Source organism: Sinocyclocheilus anshuiensis, unplaced genomic scaffold, assembly GCF_001515605.1.
Source record: "Sinocyclocheilus anshuiensis isolate Anshui unplaced genomic scaffold, SAMN03320099.WGS_v1.1 scaffold1162, whole genome shotgun sequence".
Lineage (NCBI taxonomy): Eukaryota > Metazoa > Chordata > Actinopteri > Cypriniformes > Cyprinidae > Sinocyclocheilus > Sinocyclocheilus anshuiensis.
Window position 1 is genome coordinate 1,669,230 of NW_015540875.1, and position 12,145 is coordinate 1,681,374.

The 12,145-nt window shown below is 36.3% G+C and overlaps 1 protein-coding gene across 3 annotated transcripts in view; it reads left to right on the plus strand.

Annotated features, from left to right (window-relative positions):
- LOC107688209 (raftlin-like) overlaps positions 1-12,145 on the plus strand; it is a 94,240-nt gene that overhangs the window by 38,005 nt on the left and 44,090 nt on the right. For all 3 annotated transcript variants that reach the window (XM_016485819.1, XM_016485821.1, XM_016485820.1), the window contains exon 3: positions 714-891. In XM_016485819.1, the coding sequence (XP_016341305.1) occupies positions 714-891 (178 nt within the window). The remainder of the gene's footprint in view (positions 1-713; positions 892-12,145) is intronic.

The following is a 12,145-nucleotide window of genomic DNA, read 5'->3' on the forward strand; positions in this document are numbered from 1 at the left end:
TACAGCATATATTTTGAAAATATTTACATGTATTTACATGTATATATTTATATTCATATAAATTATATTATAAATATATTTAATATATAAACATAACATATTTTTCTTAAATATATACATGCATATGTGTGTATTTATATATACATCATAAATATACACAGTACACACACATATATGTAAACAAAAACTTTTATTTTGGATGTGATTAATATATATATATATATATATATATATATATACTTTAAATCATAATAACCATACAAGGCTCCACTTTTGCCCTTTTCCTATATTAAAATGTTTTAAGACATATAAAGTAATAAATAATAAAAAATAATACTTAAAACAAAATAACTACAGAAATCTCTGCTTTGCATTTTTCATATATTAAAATAATTTGAAAATAATATAAAATATATATTTCTGTTTAATATTACATTTTGTTATCCTAGTGCATATAACAGTGAATTAAATATTCTTCCTTTCTTAAATAATTTTACTATATAAATATTCTTCCTTCCTTTACTTGACAACAACTGTTTGGCTAAAATTGTAAAAAGGAATATATAGAAAAAATTAAAATTGTGAACAATCAATCATAAATAAATCATACTGTATGTATCATCAAAAAGCTGAAAGATATAGAGATATTTGCTAGTGTGCAGACCTGAAGGGTAGCGTGTCTGCTGTTCTCACCCCTCTGTGTCCTCTGGCAGATGGGACGTCCACGCTGTGCCTGTCCTCGGTGAGGGAGCTGCCGTCTCAGCTGCAGGATCTGTACCAGCAGGGCTTCATTCTAGCAGCTGTGCACCCCTTCGTCCACCCGTGCGGCCCCGAGCCCGCCAGCGTCCAACGCCAGCTCTACCGGGCAGTGCTCATCAAAGTCTCGGACAGGTGGGGTCACAACATGCCTAATGGAAACATGACAGCTGCTCTGGCATTTATTACAGGGGTAATATCTTCACTTTATGATGTTTTTATAGTCCTCTATAATGTTACTTTATTGCACCACAAAACATCATAATTTAGTGTTTATGAGCATTTTCCATCCTCCATCTGATCCTTCAACTGGCTGTTGTGCTACTGTACCTTTAAGACTCCATGTGCTGCTATTGAGTTGGATATACTGTATTTGGTGCTGCCACATCCTCTTTGTACTGTAAAGCCTGATTGCATTATAACTGGACTACAATATAGTCTGCGTTATATACAAGAATAATCCGTTTTTCCCCTCAATATGACTGCTGTGAATCATTTCTACGCCGCTATCTTTCATCAGTTTCTCCACTCACCCTGTCTGCCATTGATGACCCATAGTCGACCGCCAGATGATTTTTACACAAAATCTGCTCGCTCTGACATCATCCAGGAGTAAGAATATGTTTAGTCCACCTGGAAAGGAAGATGTGTAAATAAGTGACCAGGTTGATGGAATAAACAGTTCTGAGGAAGATTTAATAAGCAGATTTGCCAAAATTTACAAGGTTAGTGACATCGAAATAAGAGTTTGAGGTGCAGTAGCAAATAAACTGCATGAACAATTGCATATTTGCTTTATTGTTTGAGCTTTATTTGTAAAAGAACTGGTAAAATATGACTTTTGGATGGACATTAACTACTGTACTGTCCAAAAGTTTGGGGTCAGTAAGATTTTTATTTATTAATTTTTTTTTAAGAAGAATTAATATTTTTATTTGGCAAGGATGCATTAAATTGATTAAAAGATTAACATTTTTAAAAATTCAAATAAATGCTGTTTTTTATCATCCTTAACTACTTAGCTAATAAAATAAACATTGAATCAAGGCAACATTTCTCATTTTCTTTTAGTTTAAGTCGAAGTACTAAAATATCTAAATCAACTAAAAATAAAAAATACAACTTTAATTAAAAATTAAGTCAAAATATTAAAAGTTATTACAAGTTAAAAAATAACTAAAATTATTTTACAATTTAAATAAAAAAATATATAGGCATATTTTAAAAATTCAAATGAAATAGAAGCAAAATTACTAAAACTTTAACTAAAAATGACAACAGAAAAAAAAATAAAAAAATAATTTAATTAAAATCTAATTCTAAATATTAAACTATAATAGTATCAAAGATACAAAATAACACTGCTTTTTAGTCATCAAAAATCTTATCATGGCTTTGACAAAAATTTTAATCAGAAATTTCAGCTTTGAATCAAAGGAATAAATTACATGTTTAAATTCTAAATTGTAATAATATTTCACAATATTACTCTTTTTACTGTATTTTTGATCAAATAAATGCAGCCTTGGTGAGCATAAGTGACTTAATTTGGTGTTTTTAGTACAACCGACAGCAGACGTGCAATCATTTAAATTAGATTTTTTTCACAACAGTCTATTACAGTTTTTGCAACTATTTCAGATAAACCACCGCTAAACGATACATTCAACTAAAAAAAAAAAAAAATGCGATTGGCCGCTTTAAATGTCAGTCAAGCGGTGGACAGCGGAAGCCTTCATGCTGTTAGTCCAAAGTCTGTCTGCATGAGGCCAACACTTTACAGTCCGTCACACAGAGCTGGTGAAGGTTGAAGAGTGGTTCGATAATCCTCTGGCAAAACAGTGGCAGGAACTCAAAGTCACATCCACTTCCTGCATGCAGCGCTGCTGGATGGCCGTCACACAGCGTCCAGACCGGCGTAAAGGGCACTGAGCGGGAGACACTGAGCTGACGTCCACCCACACACACCACATCTCCATCTGCATCTGAGACTGCAGGCATGTGTCTGACCCCGCTGACCTCTTAGAGGAGATTCCCTGGAGGAAGGAAGTGAGGCCCATGTGAAGGCCTCTCTTACCTCAGTGCTGAGATTTAGCCTCAGGTTTCCACTGATTTCCACTGAGAGGAACGGTGATGTAACTGAATGTGTTACTGCATAACCTGCCAACAAACAAGTCTTTGTTTACTTTGTTAAGTCTAATGATATTTAAAGTCGAATAGTGTTATTAGTGTCACTAAGACATGATGACTGTTTTCAGGTTTTAAAAGAACCTGTTTATTTGTGGCAGTATAAGCTGGCATTGGAGGAAAAAATTGTTAAAGTTGCAATGAAACCCAAGTAGTGATTTGTTCTACCATATTGAATATAGATTATTGAAAGAGAACACAAGTAGGGCAGGGCTTGGTTTTATCCACTGGTTGCTGATTGGAGATGTGGGCATTTCAAAAAATTAACACTTTTATTCAATTCAATTCAAGTTTATTTGTATAGCGCTTTTTATGGTACAAATCGTTGCAAAGCAACTTCACAAAAAATTAAGTTTCTACAATATTTAGTAGTAGCTTATTCAGCAAGGATGCATTAAATTGATTCATTCATAATGTTACGAAACTAAAAAAAATATTAAGCAGCACAACTGTTTTCTAAGATAACTGAAAAATTATATTGTTAACAATAGGAAATGTTTCTTGAGCAGCATATCAGTATATTAGAATGATTTCTGAAGGATCATGAAGACTGGTGTAATGATGCTGAAAATTCAGCTTTGCATCACAGGAATAAATTACATTTTAAAATATATTCAAATAGAATATGTTTATTTTATATTGTAACAATGTTTCACAGTTGTGCTGTTTTTACTGTACTTTTGATCAAATAAATGCAGCCCTGAGCAAAAGAGACTTCCTTCAAAAATGCATTTCAAAACAAGCATTTGGAATTTTCATTTTATGCCAACTATAAGATGGAAAAAAAATTATACACATCACCTTTAAAGGGGTCATATGATGCTTTTTTAAAGATCATTATTTGGTGTATTTGGTGTAACAGAATATGTTGACATGCTTTAATGTTCAAAAAACACATTATCATTCAAAACAATTAGATTCAGTGACTAAGTTCATTTAAAAGATATTTAACAAGTATAACATATAAAATACTGAGAAAAACAAAGCAATTTAATTTACCTGACTTTATGTTTTGTGGAAATTATCCCAACCCCTGGCCTCTGATGTTAGAGAAATGTTAGGGTTAAGACCAGCAGGTTTCAGGGGCCAATGCAGAGCCCATTTTTGCACATAAATGAACCTTTAGTTCCCGATTGGTGACCGGCACCTTGTGCAAGGAAAAAGTGGCTTCTGAGATGCAGTGTGGACTCTGTGCCGTCTGATCTTGGAATCTCTCAGTCTAGGAAGGGCCGCAGCTCCGAGGCCGGACAGTGACGGCAAACTCAAAAGCCCTGGAATTATTCTGTTTTCATGGATGCCCCAGGAATCCTGAAAAACATTCCTGGCAAATGAAGGTTTAATACAAAACATTAAGAAGGAAAAATTCCTCTCTGTATTACTGTCGATCTTCTGGCTACTCTTCTTCTACGCATGAGTGTAATTTTCCACTTGAAACAGCACTTTGTGAGGGCCGGTATGAGCTTGAGCTGTAAACTGTACTATAACATTACACAGTTCAATGGATGTCAAGATGAACTCTTGGCACGACCTCCCCTTACGTTAATGTGTCATGCACTGAAAAGCAAGAATGCTCACGCAAAAACTCATTATTAAAGGCATATACACACTCCATCACTCATCTTAAAGGAACAGTTGACCCAGAAATGACAATTTAGTTTCAAACCCATACTGTATGCTGCTAGTTTATTTGAGTGGAACACAAAAGGAGACATTTTAAGAAAGCTAGACACTCCTTGTTTCTATACAACAACAACAACAACGACTTATAGTGACTGTCAAAAACGGCTGGATGGTTTAGCTAAACAATTATCACACAGTATTCCTATATATTTTCACATATATATTTATATAAAAAATCATTTCTATTTTTAGAAATAAGTTGAATACAATAAAAACCTAAATACTGAAAAACATTAACATTAAAAAATAAACAAAAATGTATGTAGATATTTACTGATCAAAATTCTGATCAAAGTCTCTTCAGCTCACACAGGTTGCATTTATTTGATCATAAATACAGTAAAAACTGTAATATTGCAAAATATTATTACAATTTAAAACACCTGTTTTCAATTTGAATTTATTGTAAAATGTAATTTATTCCTGTGATCAAAGCTGAATTTTCAGCATCATTACACCAGTCTTCAGTGTCACATGATCCTTCAGAAATCATTCTAATATCCTGATTTCTGTTTATTATCTGTTGAAAACAGTTGTGCTGCTTCATATTTTTGTGGAAACCGTGATACACCTTTAAGATTCTAAAACAGAACATTCAAAAGAACTGCATTGATTTGAAATAAAAATCTTTTGTTACATTATGAATGTCTTTACTGTTTTTTTGATGATTTTCATATATCCTTGCTGAATAAAAGTATTAATTTCCTTAAAAAAACATTCTGACCTAACCTGAAATATATCTATATAAATATATGTTTATTGTTTACTTTAAATGTTTTTTAACTATTTAAATTATATATATTTTTAAATTATATTTTAATTTAATTATAATTATATTTTTTATTGAGTAGTGACTTAAATTAGCGTCTGTTCCTCACACAAAGCTATCGGATGATTTGTAGTTGTGTAGACTACATTTATGGTTACTTTTTGGTGTTTTTGTCATTTGGGAGCTCCTAGTAACTGTATGATTTTGTCGTATGGAAAATGGCAGTGTGCAATATTCCTCTGAAGATTACATTTTGGGTTCAGTGGAAGAAAGAAAGTCATATGAGTTCAGAAAAACATGAGAGAGAGTAAATAATGACAGAATTTTCAGATGAACTCTTCCTTTAAGAAGTCACGTTTCATCCATAGAGTAGGCGTGATGTTGGGATGATGTGCATGTGTTGATCATAGTGAAGACTTCAAGAGTCCAAGAGCAAAATGAGAAGAAAGAAGATCATACTTGGATTCTGTCACGTGTGCATGGATGTGCGCGTGTTGGGAGGAATCGTAGTATCAAGGCAGATGCCAACCTTTGATGGCTTCGGCAAAGCTGCCTTGCTTTATCTTTGGCGTCTGTCACCGTGGAGACAGTTTCTCGCATCAGCAGCGGCCCTGAGGGATAAACCTGCGAAAAAAAAGCAAGAGAGAGGCGAGATATCAAACAGGGCACAGCTCTACTCCTCCCCTGCCAATCCCAGCAATCACAGAGGAGAGGGAGGAAAAGTGCAGATGAAAGAAACCCTTCATGTAGCCATTCCTCGCTCTCCCAAAACAAACAGACCCAAAAACGTCCAGAGGAGAAGACAAGAGAGCTGGAGAGGGGACGAGAAGGAGGAAACGGAACAAAATGAGAGATCTTTAAGATTCTAAAACAGAACATTCAAAAGAACTGCATTGATTTGAAATAAAAATCTTTTGTTACATTATGAATGTCTTTACTGTTTTTTTGATGATTTTCATATATCCTTGCTGAATAAAAGTATTAATTTCCTTAAAAAAACATTCTGACCTAACCTGAAATATATCTATATAAATATATGTTTATTGTTTACTTTAAATGTTTTTTAACTATTTAAATTATATATATTTTTAAATTATATTTTAATTTAATTATAATTATATTTTTTATTGAGTAGTGACTTAAATTAGCGTCTGTTCCTCACACAAAGCTATCGGATGATTTGTAGTTGTGTAGACTACATTTATGGTTACTTTTTGGTGTTTTTGTCATTTGGGAGCTCCTAGTAACTGTATGATTTTGTCGTATGGAAAATGGCAGTGTGCAATATTCCTCTGAAGATTACATTTTGGGTTCAGTGGAAGAAAGAAAGTCATATGAGTTCAGAAAAACATGAGAGAGAGTAAATAATGACAGAATTTTCAGATGAACTCTTCCTTTAAGAAGTCACGTTTCATCCATAGAGTAGGCGTGATGTTGGGATGATGTGCATGTGTTGATCATAGTGAAGACTTCAAGAGTCCAAGAGCAAAATGAGAAGAAAGAAGATCATACTTGGATTCTGTCACGTGTGCATGGATGTGCGCGTGTTGGGAGGAATCGTAGTATCAAGGCAGATGCCAACCTTTGATGGCTTCGGCAAAGCTGCCTTGCTTTATCTTTGGCGTCTGTCACCGTGGAGACAGTTTCTCGCATCAGCAGCGGCCCTGAGGGATAAACCTGCGAAAAAAAAGCAAGAGAGAGGCGAGATATCAAACAGGGCACAGCTCTACTCCTCCCCTGCCAATCCCAGCAATCACAGAGGAGAGGGAGGAAAAGTGCAGATGAAAGAAACCCTTCATGTAGCCATTCCTCGCTCTCCCAAAACAAACAGACCCAAAAACGTCCAGAGGAGAAGACAAGAGAGCTGGAGAGGGGACGAGAAGGAGGAAACGGAACAAAATGAGAGATGAAAGAAGGATCTGTTGGGAAATCCAGCTAAAATCAACTTCTGATGTCTGAGCTGGTCATTACTTGGTTTAGATGGTTGATCGGCTGGTAGTCTATTTTGATCAAGCTAATTAAAACTGGTAGAAGACCTTCTAGAGGTAAATGTTATCGTTTCATCTCAGTGATGGTTCATCTTTACAAGGATATAGAGATGTAAAATGCATGTGAAGAGGGGTTCAGATCTTCAATGCTGAGATTTGATCTGAAATTCTTGTCAAGTCATATTTCTTTGTAAAGCGCTTTTCACAATACACATAAGTTTCAAAGCAGCTTCGCAGAAAGCCATACTGTTACGGCCTCTATGCGTTAACGTTGAACAGTTTTAGGGCTATAAATATTGTCATTATAATGTTGTCTAGCACATCTATCAGTGCCACAGTGACTTGAAAGTAAATAAGGGATTTGAACAATAGTTGATTTTGTTGTAAGCAAGAGAAAATTGTTAGAAAGTATCAATACGATTTGGTCGTCTTAAGTGAAATATAGCTGGTTGTAAAAAAGTCTGATGTGAGCTGAATATTTCCCAAATGTAATTAATAGGGCTGGGCTAGTTAAGGCGTTATTATCGCGTTAATGCATTCATTAATTAACGCTGACAATTATTTTATCACACATTAACGCAGTTTTTTTATTATTATTATTATTTTGAAAGTCCGTTGCTCACTGGCTGTGAATACACATACAGACAAACCATGAGTCACAGGAGGGGTGGGATGTTGATCAGTACTAGCTTGGGATGGGTGTCATCACACGTCTCAACCAATGAGAGCATTTGAGGTGGGCCTAAGACTGCAGCAGCGCTCACATTAACGCTCCCGATAAAATTATTTAGGCTAAGCATCAACATTCACAAACCACTGTTCACTGTTACATTCACACGGGGCGTCGGCGTCGACGCATGATGGAGGGCGTTTCGGAAGCTTGGTGCTGATGTGACCGTCATAGTGACAACAGCCAATCACCTTAGTTTTCTGGTGTTGTATGAACATGATTGGCTAGCGTCTGCACCAGTTGTATTTGCATAAGGCGATCTGATTGGCTGACGCCTGCCTTGGCGCTTGAAAAGTTGAGAAGTTTTCAACTTCTGCAGCGAGCAACGGACCCAACGCGACGGACCCACAATTCATTTCGGCAACGCTTGGCGTCACTCCATTCAAAGTAAACGAGAGGCGTTGACGCCGACGCCCCGTGTGAATAGGGCTATTCTCCTGCATCCCGCACACACGAGTCTCTACCCGCCTGCACCCGCACTCGCCCATCAAGTGTTGTCCTGCACCGCACTCTGCTGCATTGGGTCCCGCGATCGTGCAGGTCTCTACTCGGAAGGTGCCTGTTATAATGTTATGATGGAGGCTCTGGACTCTGAGCATAACTTGTTTTTCTATAACAAACTATAAAATATTTTCTATAAAAACGTTAATGCCCTGGCAGTGGCAAATAGCTTTGGTTTTATATTTAATTTGATTACATTCATGTTTAAGTTGAGATTTACAAGAAATATTTTAATTTCTACTATGCAAAAGAAATACTGCTCTAAAAAAAGCACATTATTTGTTTAAAGTGTTTGCAAACCAGATGTTATTAGCACTTTTGTTCATGTAGCAGTACTTTTAAATGAAAAAAGTGCACAATACACTACTTTTGAATCCATTATTAAATTTTGTGCATAACAATGCGATTACAATGCGATTAATCGCCGAAAAATCACGTGATTAATTGTGATGAAAATGTTTACATTTTCACAGCACTATTAATTAATAGTCATTTGATGTTGAGAAATATAGGGTATGGCTTCAATTTTAGTTAGTAGCATCTCAGAATAATGTAATGGCGTTCTTTACCGTGGTTAAAAATGACTTGTAAAGATTTTGGTTTGAAATTAATGATATCAGGGTAAAGATGTTGGTTAAAAATGACTTGGATCATTGGTAATGATGTTGGTTAAAAATTACTGATATCAGCATAAAGATCTTGATGTAAAGATTTTGGTTAAAATTTAATCATATTGGGGTAAAGATTTTGGTTAAAAATTACTTGTATCATGTAAATATATTGGCTAAAAATGACTTGTATCACACTAAAGATTTTGGTTAAAAAATTACTTTTATTGTGGTAAAGATGTTGTTTAAAAATGACTTGTATTGGGGTAAAGATTTTGGCTAAAAATTACTTTTATTGTGGTAAAGAAGTTGCTTAAAAATTGCTTATCAGGGTAAAGATTTTGGCTAAAAAAATACTTTTATTGTGGTAAAGATGTTTAAAAAATTACTTATCAGGGTAAAGATTTTGGTTAAAAATTACTTTTATTGTGGGAAAGATGTTTAAAAATTACTTGTATGGGGTAAAGATGTTGGTTAAAAATTACTTGTGGTAAAGAATTTTGTTAAATTACTTGCATCGGGGTAAAGATTTTGGTTACAAATTACTTGCATTGTGGTAAAGATGTTTAAAAATGACTTGTATTGGGTAAAGGTTTTGGTTAAAAATCACTTGCATCTCGCTAAAGATGCTGCTTAAAAAATACTCGTGGTAAAGAACTTCGTTAAAAATTACTTGTATCGAGGGAAAGATTTTGGTTAAAAATGTCTTTTATTGTGGTAAAGATTTTGGTTAAAAATTACTTGCATTGTGGTAAAGATTGAAGTTTAAAATCACTTACATCACAGTAAAGATTTTGATCGCCCACCTCTAAATAATTTAAACAGGGAGCTGACTCAACACCTTCACCTGTTGCTGTTCTAGTATAGTAGAGAAGCTACAGAGGAGATGGGATGGAGTTCAGACATCAGTCAACCACATGTTCCAGTGTTTAATATTCCCCCAGTGTCTCTGGATGCAGGCCCAGCTCTCCCACATCAGGATTAGCCACTGTGTGTGGAGCTCATAGGTGACATTCCCCTCCGAAACTCACCCAAACCAGACGTTACACCGCTAAAGCAGGAACTGCTCCTGACTTCTGGCCCATGTAGACGCAAACATCACAACTGCGAAGGAGAATCTCGGGATTAGCGTCGGCAGGCCAGTTTTAAAGCGATTTGCCGGGCATTACTTATAACCTAGCGGTGAATGTGTGCGGTAGCTGACTGTGTTTATAATTCCAAATGTCAACTGTCAAGCCCCCATGTTCAATTTTAGTTACAGTTCCACTTCAGCGACGAGGGTGGGTGATTTATGCATCATTTTTTGATAATTGCTGTGCACCTCGCAGGGGTACCGGTACGGACCAGAAACCATTAAGGCCGATATGCTTGAATAACATTATTCATGGCTCGGTAAATAAGCTGACATCAAGAAAGATGTGATACATTATTAATGCAGTGATTAAAGATGGGGATACCTAGGTTTGATGGATCCCATCAAAGCTTGTTGTCATGGCAATGCCACCGAATTGCACACGCACACAGCTGGATATAGCCTCCAGACCCGGAAACACTGAATCTGACAGCACCAGTGATATCGGCATTCCTGTGGGCAAAGATTGAGAGAGGTGAAAACACACACACACACACACACACCAACTAAGATGATCCGCAGGCAAACAGGCGTTTGCCAACAGTGCAACCCAGCTGTGTCTAAGATCAGTGTCTGAGAGAAACCTTTGAGCGAACCGTTTCTGAAGGAAGTCTAGATCAGTGTTGCTTAAAGCTTTTTATTCCCAGAAGCGGCACTCCTGCGAGCAAGCGGCTGGATCTTTTCTGTCAAAGTTACTGCTGTTTAACCCGCTAAAGCGTTTCCACAAACAGCCTCAGTGCTGCCAAGTACTGTGGATCGCTCTTCTGTAGGTGCATTAAGCCTGTAGGAAAGAAATATCACAAATGTAATCTCTTTACAGGAAATGTTCATGCAAAAGTGAGAAATCTTTATTTACTCACCTTCATGCTGGTGTATTTTTCAGTGGAACACAAAAGAAGAATCAGTTCATAGTGACCACAGGATGTGTAGGGTGACTAGGGTGACTAGGGTGACTTTAAGGGGGAAGTCGTGGCCTAATGGTTAGAGAGTCAGACTCGCAAAGGTTGCGGGTTCGAGTCTCGTACCGGCAGGGATTGTAGTTGGGGGGAGTGAATGTACAGCGCTCCAGAAATTTAATTTCTTAAAATCATTAAATTGAGTTCAAATGGAGAGCAAATGGAGAAGTGGAGAAATAGAAAGCTGAGGTCTCCTGCTTCTCACATTTTCTTCCTCGTGTTTTAATAGAGATCCAAGTATGGGTAGTCTCAGGTTATCTCATAACAGACCACAGGAACCAGTTGAGTCACAATGTGACTTTGCTGCAGCCTGGAACTGAACTGCTGGTTTCGTCTGGCCAGAGGAGAACTGGCCCCCCGACTGAGCCTGGTTTCTCCCAAGGTTTTTTCTCCATTCTGTCACCGATGGAGTTTTGGTTCCTTGCCGCTGTCGCCTCTGGCTTGCTTAGTTGGGGACACTTAATTTCCAGCGATATTGCCGACTTGATTGCGCAGATACGATTTAAACTGAACTGAGCTGGATGACGACATCACTGAATTCAATGATGAACTGCCTTTAACTGAAAATTGAGTGTTTACTGTTGTCTTTTTGCATTATTGACACACTATTTTCCTATTTAATGCTGTAAAGTTGCTTTGACACAATCTGTATTGTTAAAAGCGCTATATAAATAAAGGTGACTTGACTTGACTAACATGTGGTCAGCAAAATATAAAACGGATTAGAAAAAAAGGTTCCAAAACTTTCCAAAATTTGAATTTGTCAAAAGATCCACCTACAAACATGTACTGGGTTATAAAAAGTTTTTTTTTTTTTTTAATTTTTTTTTTTGTTTGG